At 33.5% G+C, this 16,441-nt stretch overlaps 1 protein-coding gene across 1 annotated transcript; it reads left to right on the top strand.

The window, feature by feature from the left end:
- Positions 1–991: 991 nt before the first annotated feature.
- LOC108735974 (DNA primase large subunit-like) lies at positions 992–2,681 on the top strand. Its single transcript, XM_025980900.1, is given in 4 exon segments — positions 992–1,842; positions 1,917–2,433; positions 2,510–2,599; positions 2,602–2,681. Coding segments are annotated over 4 exon segments (1,413 nt in total). The 5' UTR covers positions 992–1,116.
- The last annotated feature ends 13,760 nt before the right edge of the window (positions 2,682–16,441 follow it).

Below are 16,441 nucleotides of genomic sequence, written 5' to 3'. Positions count from 1 at the left end.
TAATACTTAACTCAAACTATACACATAATAATATTTATTATAATTTATACGTCTCCAAGGTTACTTCAAGATGTTCAAATTTCAGAGATAATTTAATAAAAGCTTCACACCTATTATCTTACATTTTTTAGAACGGATTAAGTTCTTAGTCAGTTACTTCTCACAACTACCAGACGTGGCTCGCAATTTTGATATTCTTTGATCTCATCATTAAATTGTTTGTATATTTTTTAATTAGTATTATTTACCGAATCGCTGATAAACATAAAAATATACAGTTTGAATTTTCTAAAATGATACTGGAAATAGTTGAAAAGTTTTGGAAATCGTTTATAGATGATAACAAAAGAAGTTAATACAATTTTCAACGCTTTCCTAATGACCAAACACAAAACAATTAAAATTATCAATTATCTACTTATTTAGGGTTTTTATTATTGCGTACAGTTCAAAGTTGATAATTTGCACGTAGAAATTCTTTCTTAGACTGTAAAAATAAAGTTATAAAAAAAGCACAAGTAATTTCAGATAAAACTCCCATATATGTATTAAAAATATGCCATTTTTTGAAAGGATAAATTAATCTTCTGCATATCTTAATAATTCTGATCGGTCAGAATTACCCTTACCTTTTATATATTTCCCCTTCACGCCTTAATGGAATTTCACCATGTGTACCATTATCTGAACATGGTTTGAATCAAAGTTTAAATATTGAAAAAAAAACCCACTATTAATGGAATTTCCCAACATTGTGTCTTTGTAACCTAAAATGAAAGAATAAATACATAATAGACTTGTTATATTTCATATATGTCTAATTTGAAATTAAATTTAACTTTTTAGCTAATGACATAATATTGTAAATTCACGATAAGACAAAAACATGACCAGAAATCAACACAATGGTTTATTAGCTCTAGAAGTTAGTATTTGTCACAAAATATGTTGATTAGATCTTGTACAACAAAGTATAATTTTATTCTAATCTTTCATCTGTGGTTAACATCGCTAACCTCAAATGTTTAAATAGTGTTTCTTGGCGCCAAATAATATATTAATATCTAGTTTGTAGTCTCTTCTACTTAATTTTGGCATTAATTAGAATTAGAACAAATGGATTTGGAAGGATCTCGTAGAAAAAGAAATCAAAAAGTGTTGGTAGATAACCGTTTACACGAAATATATCAACATGATTTACAAATGTTCATTAATCCTCCTGATTTTGAAATTACATTGGAGGAGTTTGAAGAACTAGCTTTGCAACGTCTTCAAGTATTGAGAATAATTGAACAAGCATCTCAGAAGGGATACAAGTTACTCACTGATGATTGGATAAATTGTGTAGCAGCAGATCTAAGAAAAGAAAACTTGAATAATTACCATCGTCTGATCATGTATTGTGGCAGTGCTCAGTCGGAAGCTAGTTTCGCTGCACGCAGAGAAGACCACATTTCCCATTATATTTTACGTCTGGCCTATTGTCGTTCAGAAGAATTAAGAAAATGGTTTTTAGCACGTGAGTTGGATTTGTTTAAATTCAAATTTAAAATGATGACAAAGAGAGAAGAGTTGGAGAAGTTTCTTAGCATAAACAAACTTGATTATTCGCCAATATCTCAACAAGAAAAAGCAAACTTAAGAGACAGTTTGCTTTGTTCAACTACAAATGTATACAATTTTGAAGGGACTGATTTTTATAAAGTACGGTTTACTGAAGTTCCATTTCTGATCAAGAACAGAAAAGTATTTTTAAAAGGTGGTTTTGCTTTTATACCCAAGAAAGAGTTAATGAATTGTGTTGCTAATATTTTTAGAACAATGCTTAGTCATGCTCTAGCAGTGAGTATTTTTATTTTATATCTTATTACTTCATAAAATACCATACTTGATAATAATAATATTTTTTATTCTAGTATGCAAATAGCAAAATTCCCACTTTAGATGATGAACGTGTAAGTCAATTGCTATCAAGTTTACACACTACATACACAGGCAAAGATTACTTGCCTGGTCAAGACACCAATTCAATTGACCCATCATTTATGGACACATATGCTAAAAACCATTTTCCTTTGTGTATGCGAAATATTCATGAAAATTTCCGTGCTACACATAAACTAAAGCATGGTTGCCGATTACAGTATGGGTTCTTCTGTAAAGCCATTGGCTTATCCTATGAGGATTGTGTGAAGTTTTGGAAAGATGAGTTTACAAAAATAATGGATAGTAATCAATTTGAAAAACAGTATAGCTATGCAATAAAGCATAATTATGGAAAAATAGGCCGCATGGTCAATTATTCTCCTTATAGTTGTATGAAAATAATTACAGACACAGTTGGGGCTGGAGAGCATCATGGTTGTCCTTTTAAATTATGGGATAACGGGTACTTGAAGCAGAAATTAAGTGAATATGGACTTAGTAGCCAAGGTAAAATTATTTATTATAAATAATTTTCAGATCAGTTGTTCTACATTCCAACATTTAATGGACCTATTTATTTTAGGGGCTCAAGAGGTAGCTAACTATGCAATGGAGAGTCACTATCAGGTAGCTTGTAGTAAATATTTTGAATATATGCATGAAAGACCCAGTAAAACATAATTAATCATCCCAATCAATACTTTGAAGAGAGTTTCAACAAGAAAAATAATAAAAACCAAACACCTACAAGGTAGTTGACATATTCTTCTAGATATAATTAAGGATTTAATTTGAAGTGTAAATAGTTTTATTATATGAAATAATAATGTTTTAATATTTTAGCACAAATATGTAAAGAGANTTTATTTTAGGGGCTCAAGAGGTAGCTAACTATGCAATGGAGAGTCACTATCAGGTAGCTTGTAGTAAATATTTTGAATATATGCATGAAAGACCCAGTAAAACATAATTAATCATCCCAATCAATACTTTGAAGAGAGTTTCAACAAGAAAAATAATAAAAACCAAACACCTACAAGGTAGTTGACATATTCTTCTAGATATAATTAAGGATTTAATTTGAAGTGTAAATAGTTTTATTATATGAAATAATAATGTTTTAATATATTAGCACAAATATGTAAAGAGAATTATCGTTATGTTAGAATGATTTGTTTGTTGATTAAATTCATTAAAGTTTTTTGATATTTTTATGTTTTTAATTGTCTTATTAAAATTTAATTCATAAAAAGAGTTCCGATGGAAAATGCTATGTGAAAAAATATAAAGTAAAATGTATTGGTGAATTAATTTTAATTTTTACTAATACATTGAATTAAAACTACAAAAATTCAAGGTATCTCATAAAGTAAAATGTGAAGTCTACAGACTTGCTTGTAGATAGTAGGTCCATATTATATGTTCCACGTCAGTATGTTCAACAATAAACGACAAGCTTAACACTTAAAGGATTTCTTTTTTCTGATATTGTACTGTGACTTTTTGGACTTTGCATGGATAATATCGAAACTAAACTGATTAGATTGGATTGTTTTTCTTATTTTGGTCATATCTCGTTAAAAGTGAGCAAGACTGAGGAATATTAACAATAGTTTTGTTAGCTTTAAGACTAATAAAGCGTTAGGTGGATATATAAACAATAATAAATGTAAGACTCCGAAACATTAATGTATAGGGGTTGATTTATTAAAATGCAAATATTGTTCTAAAGTTCTAGGACAGACAGGTAAACAGTTCGAAATACGCATAAAAGAGCATTTTAAAAGCTTTACTAATAAAAAAGTAGATTCTACCTACACACAACAATTGATAGAGAATAATCATGACTTCACTACCAAATTTTATATAAACAAAAGGTTTTAAATTGAATTTAGAACTTGAACTAGGAATAAACAGATATTATAAAAAAGGAATAACCTAAAACGACCAACTAGAAGGCAACAATTCTCCTTTACTCAATATTAATTGCAACAAACTGTAAGAACTAACTAACTAACTAACTCCTCCATCTATCTAATTAATATAAATAGTCTTGGATCAATTGAGTTTGAAGATTCATCACCTGATGATGCCACTGTGCGGTAAAACAATATTGTTGTGAATCAATATAATTTTCTTGAAACTTTGTGTGTTTTATTTTTAGTAAAAACCATTTTAAATTCCAAATTTTATTTGATCTTTTTTTATTATCAGTTATAGCTGCGCATTTGTAGCCCTATTTAGGATATGGTAAAACATTCTAATTTATATCTATCTGTTTTGTTAAATTTTATTTTTTTTTCCATCATAAAAGTTTTTGTTAAAATTAATATTCATCAAAAAAAGGTAGGCTGAATTGATTACAATTAATTGACTAATGATTTAAGTAAGTAATTTTACTAATCATTTTATTTACCTGTTACCTGTTCAAAATTGTTAGTTAAGTTTTTGCTATTTATACTAGAATAGGTTTTCTTAAGTAATTAAATACTTAATTAGAATAAAGTGATGTATTTACTCGATATTTTTAATGGCATTAGTGCTTATTTTTCTAAAAATATCGGTTTTAAAGTAAAAGTTTAACTTACATAATTTTAAGTTTTGACATACCGATGTACACTCCACTATGCATCGCGGATGACTAACTAACTGAGCGAAGTGCTATTGTTATTATACGACAATAACGCGACAACCAATAGGAAATTAGGTCAAGTTGCACCTGTTTGGATTAGGGAAGCCCTTTGGAATGCGGCGACGGCGATGATTTGTGAGAGTTCATTCACCTTTATGGGCTACTTTTAATATCGAAACTTTAAAAAAAAAACATGATTTAGACATTTTTGCAGCGATTTTGATGCGGTTTTTATAAAAGGACTAGAAACATAATATAGTTTATTATAATTATCGAAATGTTCTTGCAATCGACGAAGTTAAAATTATATTCGAATGTATCTCCCTTAGGGAGTAAGCTTCGAAAATAATAGTAAACTCAGAATTCTTTTCAGAATATGTGACAACCGGGACTTCGTCAACTTTAAACAAATTAAGATCAGCAAACTGAAAAAAAAACTACAGTTTATTTTTATATTTCCTTTTGATTTCAAAATAAAATTTGTAGAATTGATAGATCCCTGAAACAATAATAATTTTTGCGAGCGAAGCCAAATATGGATAAATAAGAAGGGAAATACTAACAAAGAAAAATCACTAGAATTTACTGTACTGCAACCAAATCCAAGCGCTTCAATTCACCCCAAAATTATATAAACTTGATGAGGACATCAATCCTAACGGGGGAGGTGTTATATCAACCTTGGTGCTCTAAAGTACTGATAAATAAAGTGTTTTTAAAAAAGCTCTTGTGGTGAAATCTTCGTAATAATTTACATACGGTTTTCATCTATTAATAATGAATTTTAAAACAGAACTGGATATTGTTAAGTATAACATAGCTAGACGAATTTTATCAATTAAGTAGGCCATTATAAATGTGTAAGTGACAAAAATATGCCTTTCTAACAATTAAGCAAAAATGCTATTAATGACTAAGGCACTTTCTCATGGCTTTGGAATATAAGGAAAAAAGGCACTTTTTCCAAAAAGGAATAATAAAAAGATATTTTTAGTTAGTTGATTTAGTTTTCTTGTACCGTTTGTGGAATAGTCTCTTAAGTTAACTGTTTTTTTTTGCATTCTAATTAAGGGATAATATACTGTGGTATAATTATTATTGGAATGGCTCAAACCCCGTCAACATAAAATCGCGGGATTTTTTTTTTATGTTTTCGTGGAAGAGGGGAAATCTTCAGAAGACACCCAGCCGTCCGTACGACTGGGTAGTGTCGGATTCCCGAGGGAGAAGTCCTCGGACCTACCGACTAAAACTCCTCTACCTCAGGCTTTTTAGGACCAACTAGGGTCCTCTTCAGCCGAAAACATCGCGGGAGAATTCACTACATGAATTGGTGAAATTCGTTGGTTCTTTGTGCATTTTAATATTAAGTTTGCGGAAACACTCTGTTCCCGGAGTAATCCTATCAAGGAAGAAAGATCTGCGACGGACATAAGTTTATTTGCGAACCATAAACGAAGTTCCGTCGTAACAATGTGTAAAAGAATCTTGGGTTTTCTTGCAAACTATAAACAAGGGAACTTTATGTGTACAGTTGACATTAGCAAGCGAACATAGAATAGAATAAAATATGAGAAAAGGGATGATTTTAAAGTACACTAGGTTACAAATTAATGACACAAAAAAAGATGGAAAACGAAATGAATACAAGTTACAGGAAATATGATATAAGTTAAGGTATAAGGGGTATTTGAGGAAGTTATTGAAAAGTGCACGTTTGATATTAAATAATTAAGTTTGGTAGGTACTAAATAACATGGACCAGTGATAAAATGTTAGGGGTGTCTAACATAGTTTTCAAAAAAGTAAACCTCACTTTACGATCCAAAATGTTCCAGTCGATGTACTTGAGTACTCAGCTATCAGCTCAAATTTTGATTGAACATGAGTTAACAACTTCTGAAACTTTGACAAAAAGAATTAGACTTTCACTGACGGTGTTGTCTGAATTATACTTGATATTTCAATTCCAAATGCGAAAATATCAGGGGATGAAAAGTTGTTTAATCTTAGAAAACCAACAACCGACGTTTTGACCTAAATTACAGAAGTTTACCAAGGTGATTGTTTTTGATCAATATAAAAATACGTTACGTTACGTCGCGACTCTGAAGATGGTTTGAATTCTTCGGGTAGTCGGTGTAATTGTCGTTGTTTTTAACTCAGTAACGAATAACTAGGCGTTCACTTAATTATTCGCAAAAAAACATCCACTTAAACATCAGAACGTTCTCTTTAAATGTAAAGTACAGAAATTTCTGGAATAGTAGAACGACTGCAATTCTGAATTATAAGCGAACTTAATTGTTGCTAACAATACGAAGATAATTAGCAAAGTTTAAAATCCTTTCTAATACCTCTACATTTCTAACTTCTTTATCCACGGTATCCTTATCATTCTCCTGTAACACCACATATCAAACGCTTTTAAGCTTTTCTTTTCCACTTCGCCAACCGTCCAAGTTTCGCGTCCATCCAGCGCCGCGTTCCAAACATACACCTTTAACAACTTTCTTTGAATTTCTAAATTAATCGTTTGCGATCATAAAAGTAACTCCTTTTTTTTGAAAGCGACTCGACCCTGCGCTATCTTCTGCTTTATATCCCTACTACTCCTTCCGTCCTGACTTATCTGACTTCCTAGATACCTAAAATCAGCCACTTCTTCTAATCTGTCGTCTCCTATCTTTACATTCTCTCTTTCCCTACTTTTTCTTCCCTTGCATACCAATATTTTTGTTTTAATTTTATTTATTTTCATGCAGTACTGTTTTGTCAATACAGCTTCCATTTTATTTAATGCTATCTCTAACTCCTCCTTGCTAGATGCTAATACTATTATCTATATCATCTGAATATCTAAGCATACTAATCTTTTGCCCCTGTATATCTGTTCCTGCAGTTGTACTGTCTTTAATGATGTTGATCGCGTCTTTGATGTATAGATTAAAAGGTAGCGGTAACAGTGTGCATCCCTGTCTGACTTTTTTTTTATGTTTTCGTGGAAGAGGGGAAATCTTCAAAAGACACCCAGCCGTCCGTACGATTGGGTAGTGTCGAATTCTCGAGGAAGAAGTCCTAGGACCTACCGACAAAACCCCTCTACCTCAGGCCGTTCTAGGACCAACTAGGGTCCTCTTCAGCCGCCTGTCTGACTCCCTTCCTAATATTTCCTTCTCTACGTTGCAGCCCCATCTCTATAACTGCCTGTTGCTATTTATACAAATTAAGTATCACTCTTCTATAGCTGTAACTCCTCCGTACATTTTTAAATATATTTAACATCTTGCCCCATTTAACATTGTCAAAAGCTTTTTCTAAATAGACAAATGCTATGTACGCCTTCTTTCTTTTTTCTATCGTTTTCTCTATTGCTACCCGTAAAGCTATTTCTCTAAACCCAAATTGATCTTCCCCTAATAGTTCTTCCGCCCTTTTTTCAATCCTCCTCTGTACAATACTACTTAAGATTTTTGACGCATGGGAAGTTAAGCTAATTGTTCTAAATGTCTCGCATCTTTCCGCGCTTCTCTTTTTAGGTATGGTTACTTTACGTTCCGTTTATAATCCTCTGGAACTTTCCCCGTCTCGTAAATGTGACTATCTAGTTTAAACATACGACCTCTAACCTCTTGTCCTGCATGTTTTAAAATTTCCCTCTGTATCCCATCCACATCTGCCACCTTATTATTCTTTAAGTTCTTTAATGCTACATCGAACTCTTCTCTCATTATCGGATAACCTAGCCTATCTATAGTATCTTTACACTACCTTCCTTCTCTAATACATCTCCTAACTCAGGGCCTGCGTATAGGTTCTCTAAATATTCTTTCCACCTATCTGATTTTTCCTCCTTTTCTGTCAAAATGACCCCTGCCTCGTTTCTTATATTATTACTACTGTACCCTACATCTCTAAAATTCCTTTTAATTATATTATAAGCCTCATCGGTTTTACCTACTTCAAAATTTTCTTCTACTTCTTTACACATCTTATCAATCCAATGTTCCTTAGCTGCCCTACACTTTCTAATTATTTCCCAACTTTTATAGCCTTATATCTTTTTTGCCCTTCTTTGTCTGTCCTGTTTTTGTATTTCCGCCTTTCTTTTATTAATCCTAAAATTTCATTTGTTATTCAAGGTTTCCTTCCTACTTTATATTCTATATCTGTAGCTGCTGATTTTAGACATGTTTTAATGCAGTTTCATTCTGACTCTATGTCCCTGTCATACGTTTCTCCCGCAGCCTTTAGTATTTCGTCTGCCCTTTTACCTAGCCTATCACGCGTTTCGTTACATTTTAGCTTTTCTAAGTCAAGGCGTCTCCTACCTTCCCCATTTTTAAGAATTTTCAATTTAAAATTGGTCTTTATAACTACTAAGTTATGATCGCTATCTATATCTGCTCCTGGATAACTCCTACAGTCCTTCACTTCATTTTTAAATATTGGGTTGTTCGGAAAGTCATTTCGTTTTTCTCGACAGAGGATTTAATTGTATTCTTTTGTACCCAACTTCACATTTAAGCCGTATATTTTTTATATGCTTTGAGAGCTCATATAGCAAGGCTTGTGTGTAAAAAATTCCAATTAATTCTGCGCAGTAGTTTTTGGTTGGTGCCCTTTTAAATATGGAGAGCGATAAGCAGCATTTTCGACATATCATACCTACTGTTTTACTACAGAAAGGGTAAAAATGCTGTTCAAGCCAGAAAGAAATTGACTGATGTGTATGGAGAAGGTGTGTTGACAGTACGCCAGTGCCAGAACTGGTTCGCTAAATTTCGATCCGGCAATTTTGATGTCGAAGATGCACCACGTTCGGGAAGGCCGGTTGAAGCTGATAAAGACGCGATAAAGGCATTAGTTGATGTGAACCGGCGAATAACAACACGTGAGATCGGATTGAGGTTAAATTTATCAAATTCAACAGTTTATGACCACTTGAAAGGCCTGGGATTATCCTCGAAGCTCGATGTATGGGTTCCCCATGTTCTCACAGAGAGAAATCTGTGTCGCCGCATTGACGTCTGCGATTCGCTTCTCAAACGTCACGAAAATGATCCGTTTTTGAAGCGCATCATCACTGGGGACGAAAAATGGGTTGTATACAACAACGTCAAACGCAAGAGGTCATGGAGCAAAAAAGATGAACCGGCTCAAACCATTTCCAAAGCCGATATTCACCAAAAAAAGGTGATGCTGTCTGTTTGGTGGGATTTTAAAGGAATCGTTTTTTTTGAGCTTTTACCGGATAACACAACGATTAATTCGGAAGTCTACTGTCATCAGCTGGACAAACTGAATGATGCACTTCAACAGAAAAGGTCAGAACTAATCAACAGGAAAGGTGTAGTGTTTCACCAAGACAACGCGAGACCTCACACAAGTTTGGTCACTCGCCAAAAGCTTTTACAGCTTGAATGGGATACAATGCTACACCCACCATATTCTCCAGACCTGGCACCATCGGATTATTATTTGTTCCGGTCACTCCAAAATTTTTTAGACGGTAAAACCTTCACCTCAAATGAGGAGGTCAAAAACCTCCTCGATCAGTTTTTTGCCAGCAAAGACCAAAAATTTTATGAGCGTGGAATTATGCTACTACCAGAAAGATGGCAAAAGGTGTTGGACCAGAACGGTCAATATCTAATTTAATAAAGTATTTGTTTATTATACGAAAACTGTCTTTCATTTCCACAAAAGAAAACGAAATGACTTTCCGAACAACCCTAACAAGTATGTAATCTGATATCTCCCTAAATGACCTGGCATCTTCCACATATAGCGTCTCCTAACGTGATGATTGAATAATGTATTCGCGACGGTTACGTTATGTTTCTATCTCCCCTCTCATTTCTATTGCCTAATCCAAAAGAACCTGCTATTGCACTCATTTTACCTTCACCTATTACTGCATTGAAGTCTCCTCCAACTATTAGGTTTTGTTGCCCTCTCACTAAACTTAACACCTTCTATATAAACCGCTTGTACGTCTTCATCACTGTACGATGATGTGGGCATATAGACTTGCACTAATACAATTTTTACCGGCTTCGAATTTAATTTAACTATAACTATCCTATCGCTTTTTTGTAAATAACTTTCTACATTCTGTTCTACTGTCCTACGCATTACAATTCCTACCCCCCAATTACCGAATTACCTTTCACCGATCCTGTATGTATTACTCTAAAGTCTCCACTCCAGAAGTATCCAGCTTCGGGACAACGGACTTCACTAATACCTACTACATCATCATCATAAGGTCGTCAGTCACTGATTGGACACGTACCTCCACTCTTTCCTATTCTGAGCCCACATCCTTAACTATTTGCGAACAGTAATCTAATCTAGGTCTACCTCTACCCCTCCTAACTCTTGTTTCTGCCTCTAATATGTCTCTGACTAGACCTTCATGCCTGAGAAGGGGTCCTACCAACCTATCTCGCTTATTTTTTATTAACTTCCATAGAGTCCGCTATTTTCCTATTCTTTCTAATACCTCTTCATTTCTAACTTTTTCTAAATACGTCAACCTCATCATCCGCCTATAAACGAACGCTTCTAACCTTTTCTTTTTCGCCGCGCCCACCATCCATGTGTCGCACCCGTACAACGCCGTGCTCCAAACATACACCTTTAACACCTACATCATCTAATTCTAATCTATCCATCTTTACTTTTAAATTTTCTAATTTATCTACCTGCCTCATTGTCCTAACATTCTACGCTCCGACTCTTGAAATATTGCACCTACCCCTATTGCATTTATTCCCCGAGGTAGTCCCCGCCCGGACATTCGAATGGGGGACTAGTTTACGTCCAAAGTGCTTTACCCCAGAGGACGCCATCATTTAATTGTGTAATACATTCTTCTCGGGATCATAGTGTGGTGGTTTCCCGTTGCATTCCACATCGCAGTATTGTGCATCAGAGTGCCATACTGATCCTCGTGATCTCTGCCACCCTGAGTACTGAAAGAGCTGCTGCCCTCTTTTAGGGACTTGTCTTAGTCCGGTTTCTCTTTAAGAACCGCCCCCCCCCCCTATCATGGTTGAACCTATGGTCAGGCTCCCTAAATCATCGAAACACGCAAGCCGATTCACCCACTCTAGTTTGCACAAGAGTTTTGTCGTCGGATCAGGTTATCAGAATAGAATAGAAAAATAAACAAGAACAAAATACTTTCAACTACGTAGACAGTTGAGGTTTGATATACTGGACTGTCACTAACTATTCTACTACCTAAAAATATTAAATTTTCTAATTCGACATACTTCAATCAACAACTGCTACATTCATACCATACCTTTTGCCTACGTTAGAGCCATTTAGGAGGGTTTTTGAACTGTTATTTATTGTTTATGGCTGGACTCCTTTTCAACATTCCCCATCATGAGACAGTTTTCCTTACCTCTACTCTCTGTAGTATTCGTATATATTACTATTGACTTCACATGACCGACTAAGCTGTTGAACGACAAAACAGTCCCAGTCCGCGCGTAGCCTAAGAGATACATCCTAATTTAACTTTAACTTCGTCGATTGCAGGATCATTTCGGTGATTCTAATAAAGTACATTAAATTTCTAGTACTTTAGTGTAGGGTGTATTTTCATTAATGCTTCTTCTTCTTTTTTCTCTTTCTCGTAAGACATAGTCTTGTTTCTAACTCCTTTCTAAGGTCTCAGCCTTAACTGAGATGCGGATGTCCAGCTATCATACCACCTTTTAGGTGGTCTGCCAGAAGGTGTTATTATGTTGAGTTTTTCTTAATTTGTCCAATTCACTTATCTGTTCTCTTTTATGCTTTCTATATGATCTCTCCAGAATCGTCTTCTTACTCTTCCGAATCGTACCACATCCCGTGTTTGGAACTCTTGTCTTATGGGTCTCGCCTCATACCTGAATCTTTAGGGTTACTCCTTTTATCAATCTTAATACCTTCATTCCTGTTGTTCGGCTTATGCTTTTTGTTTTCGCAGGCGTCTCTGCCGTCGTCTCCACCTCGTAAGTTAGTACTGGTTTCACTATTGTCTTATATGTAGATTCTGACTTTACTCTCTGTAATAAGGTATTTGTTTTTCTAAATTATATCTCTCAGATGTCTGGCAATTCTTGAGGCTTTGCTCGCTTGTGTACGAGTCCCCTAATCAAATCTTTGTGACTTTTTATCTCCACTCCCAGATAGTTACATTTTGAGCTTTGTTGAGTCGGTTAGTCGTACACTACCAGTTTACATCTTATTGGCTCTCTTGATATTACCATGGACGCTGACCATTTTATAGAAACCTGCATATTAAATCATGCCTCTATTATTTGTAACTTGTATACCATTCTTTAGATGCATGTAGATTTAAAAAAATCTTTTGACAATGTTAAATGGGACGAAATGTTAAATATAGTTAAAAATGTAGGGACGAGTTAAAGAGATAAAAGAGGGATATTTAGTTTGTATAAAGAGCAACAGGCAGTTATAGAGTTGGGACTGCAACGCGACCAACATCATTAAATACTGTACAACTGTAGGGATAGATATACAGAGGCAAAATATTAGTATGCTTAGATTTGCAGATGATATAGCAGTATTAGAATATAGCAAAAAGGAGTTGGAGTTAGTTTTAAATGAAGTGGAAGTGTTATTGTATGAAAATAAATAAAAGTAAAACAAAAATAGCAGGTATGCAAGGGAAGAAAAAGTAAGGAAAGACTCTCCCTTTCCTTACTATCGCAGGATTGAATCGCAGGCAATAAAAAGAAGTCACTTCTATGCTTGCGAACGGTTAATTGTTACAGGCAAATGATGAGGATACTGTGGATAGAGAAGGTTAGAAATAACGGCAGAACAAAGGATTCTGTGGAAATCAATAAGAAACAGGTGAGATAGGTTGGTAGGACACCTTTTCAGGGATGAAGGTCTGTTCAGAGACATATTAGAGGCAGAAACGGGTGTTAGGAGGGGTAGAGGTAGACCTAGATTATATTGCTGTTCGCAAATAGTTAAGGATGTGGGTTGTTCTAGTTTTAGGGAAATGCGAAGATTAGCTGAGGATAGGAAAGAGTGGAGGTGCGTGTCCAACTAGTCTTAGGACTGACGACCTTATGATGATGATATCATTCTTGGCAATTCCCCGAGTAAAAATAATTCATTAATTTTTCACTCAACTAAAATACCGCCAAATTAGCACCGTAAATTGTTCCAAAAAACGACGAAAAAAGGCCCGTTTGCAGGACTAAACCTCCGAAATAGCGCCGAAATAGCACTAAAATAGCACCGCATTTCAGTAAACCGCCAAAAAAGCACCGAAAAACCGCCGTTTTTCTACTAAAAGATCGTTAGAACAGTACTCTTCTCGCATGAAAAACCGCCAAAAAAGCACCGAAAAACCGCCGTTTTTCTACTAAAAGAGCGTTGGAACAGTACTCTTCTCGCATGAAATAACAAAAACTGATTAATTATTAATTAACTTTTATTTATGTTATAAAGTATTAAAGATTCTGAATATTGTAACAACTATCATTATTATTTGAACTATTATTACTATTGTTAATATTATGATTAATGTTATTATTACTTATTTTATTATTGCTATTTCCATAATAATTATGTGGCTGTGCATTATAATTCAATGCATCATCGCACCTGTCGCACCCACAGCAAATAGGCAGAAAAAATGTTATTATTCAAAAGTTATCCTACTGACATTAAAGTTAGTATACGTAATAATGCCCTCTAAATTATGACCTTCTTTCGGAAATGTAATATTTAAATTTTCAAAAGTCTGAGAAGTATTGTACATTTAAAAGAGAATATAAATATATGTATATTCATAAACATTAATATAAAATTTTTTTTACGACAAAAACCATCACTAACTATATCCTTATATCAATTTTAATTGATAAAAGTTATTAAATACTTTATGAATAAATTAATAATCCATAATCATTATTTTTGTATCTTGTGCTGTGTAGGAAGCCGTTTTCGGTGCTATTTTGGCGGTTTTTCGGTCGTTCTTGTAGACAGCCGTTTTCGGTGCTATTTCGGTGGTTTTTCGGTCGTTTTTGTAGGCAGCCGTTTTCGGTGCTATTTCGGCGCTTTTTCGGTCGTTTTAATAGAGGTATTTTGGTCGTATTTTAGAGTTTTTAATTTTTGTCGTATTCACCGGCGCTATTTCGGTGGTAAAATAGTAGTTTTTAGACATTTGGAGATAATTCGGCGGTCTTTTAGTCTTTTTCATTTTTACTCGGGTCATCCTCATTTTTGGTCAGCAACATTGCGTTGTACGCAACACACAATATTTTCATTGATTTTTGATCCATTCTGCGTTCTCATTTGATTTTATTCACGCTTTTTTAAATTAATTATGAGGAAGATTGAAATTTTAATATTAATTTATACGATTTGTTTTAAATAAAAAAAAAACTGAACTTGAAATATAAGTACCCATAATAACAATAGGATATGTAAATTAATGACGGTGAACTTAAATATTGCTGGCATATGAACTTATTTTATAAAAAGAAAACTTAATCGATTTTGAACATGCTTCAACTTAATTTAATTTTGTTGTTTGTTAAGCAAAACATCAAAACTTGTAAAGTCTAAGTGAAATCCATATGGGGCAATACGTATGCCTATGTATCTAATAATTATGATAAACACAATTTGTGGCTGTTTTGTGTTTGTTACCCATACATAATATATTCAACGTATAACTAATTGGAGTTATTAGAAAAAATTTTCTTTTTCAATTTCCTTTCAAGCTGAACTTAATAAAATATACAAACAAAACGTATCTGTTACCGCATGAGCGCTTTTTTTCAAATGAGTTGCGACCACTTGCCCAATCACTTAATGCTAAGTGTTAATTTTTATTTACTTACTGATTTCTCGAGTTGACAGCTAGAACGCATAATTTTTTAGGATGTTACATAAAAAAACATTTAAGTTCCTTATTATTCGCAATTATAAAGAGAGAAGTATCGCTCATTGGAGAGAATAGGGAGATTACGGATGTTACACGTTCATTCATGAATTATTCAGTACCTACAGTAAATCCGAATTAGGTACAAACAGTTACTTACGCCTTCTATTAGCAATATTGTACTGTTGTAAGCATTTGTTTACATTGATCAGTGACTAAAGTCAGCTTTTTAACATCAATTTAAAATTGTCATGAATTTACAGATGAGGTCTAATTAGTCTTCATTTAAATATATAAAAAATTAAATTATTTTCGTAGCTGTATTTAGTTTTTTTATCATTTTTACTTATGATGAAAATTTATATTTTTTTGTGATTCCGAAGAAAACTGCGGAGGAGTGAAACCTATTTGCTTATAATACATGGTCTACTTTTCCATTATTTGAGCGATATATTTTTCAATAAAATACAATTGTACTCTGACATACGTAAATAATAACATTAATAACATCAAAGAAGAACATTAACATCAATCATAGCATATTCATCATGACTATTCTAGACGAGAGTTGTTATACCTTTGTTTTTTAGTTAAGCATATGTAGATATAAGTTTTTCATTCTTAGTTCTAAGCTTTTTTTATTCTTAGTTTTTGAACTTTTTGCTATTGGCATATAAGCCTATTATATTTCAGTTCTTAGGATTAACTAGGTGTGCACACAGGTTTTTGGAAAATCTTTAGCAGATTTTATGTACTATAACCCTATGCATAAAATGTATCTTAATACACCTAGTTCAGTAAATAAATAAGTAAAAAGAAGCAAAATTCTTTATAAAAAATAAAACATGAATCAGAGAATACAAAGATAAAGTTTCTCCGTGGAAATTATTTTAGCTATCAAATATATCTAGAATTTTTCAGAAATTATATATTAGACCTAGATTATATTG

This window comes from Agrilus planipennis, unplaced genomic scaffold (assembly GCF_000699045.2).
Source record: "Agrilus planipennis isolate EAB-ADULT unplaced genomic scaffold, Apla_2.0 scaffold4, whole genome shotgun sequence".
Lineage (NCBI taxonomy): Eukaryota > Metazoa > Arthropoda > Insecta > Coleoptera > Buprestidae > Agrilus > Agrilus planipennis.
Note: the sequence above shows the minus strand (reverse complement) of the source record. Positions and strands in the feature narration are given on the sequence as shown.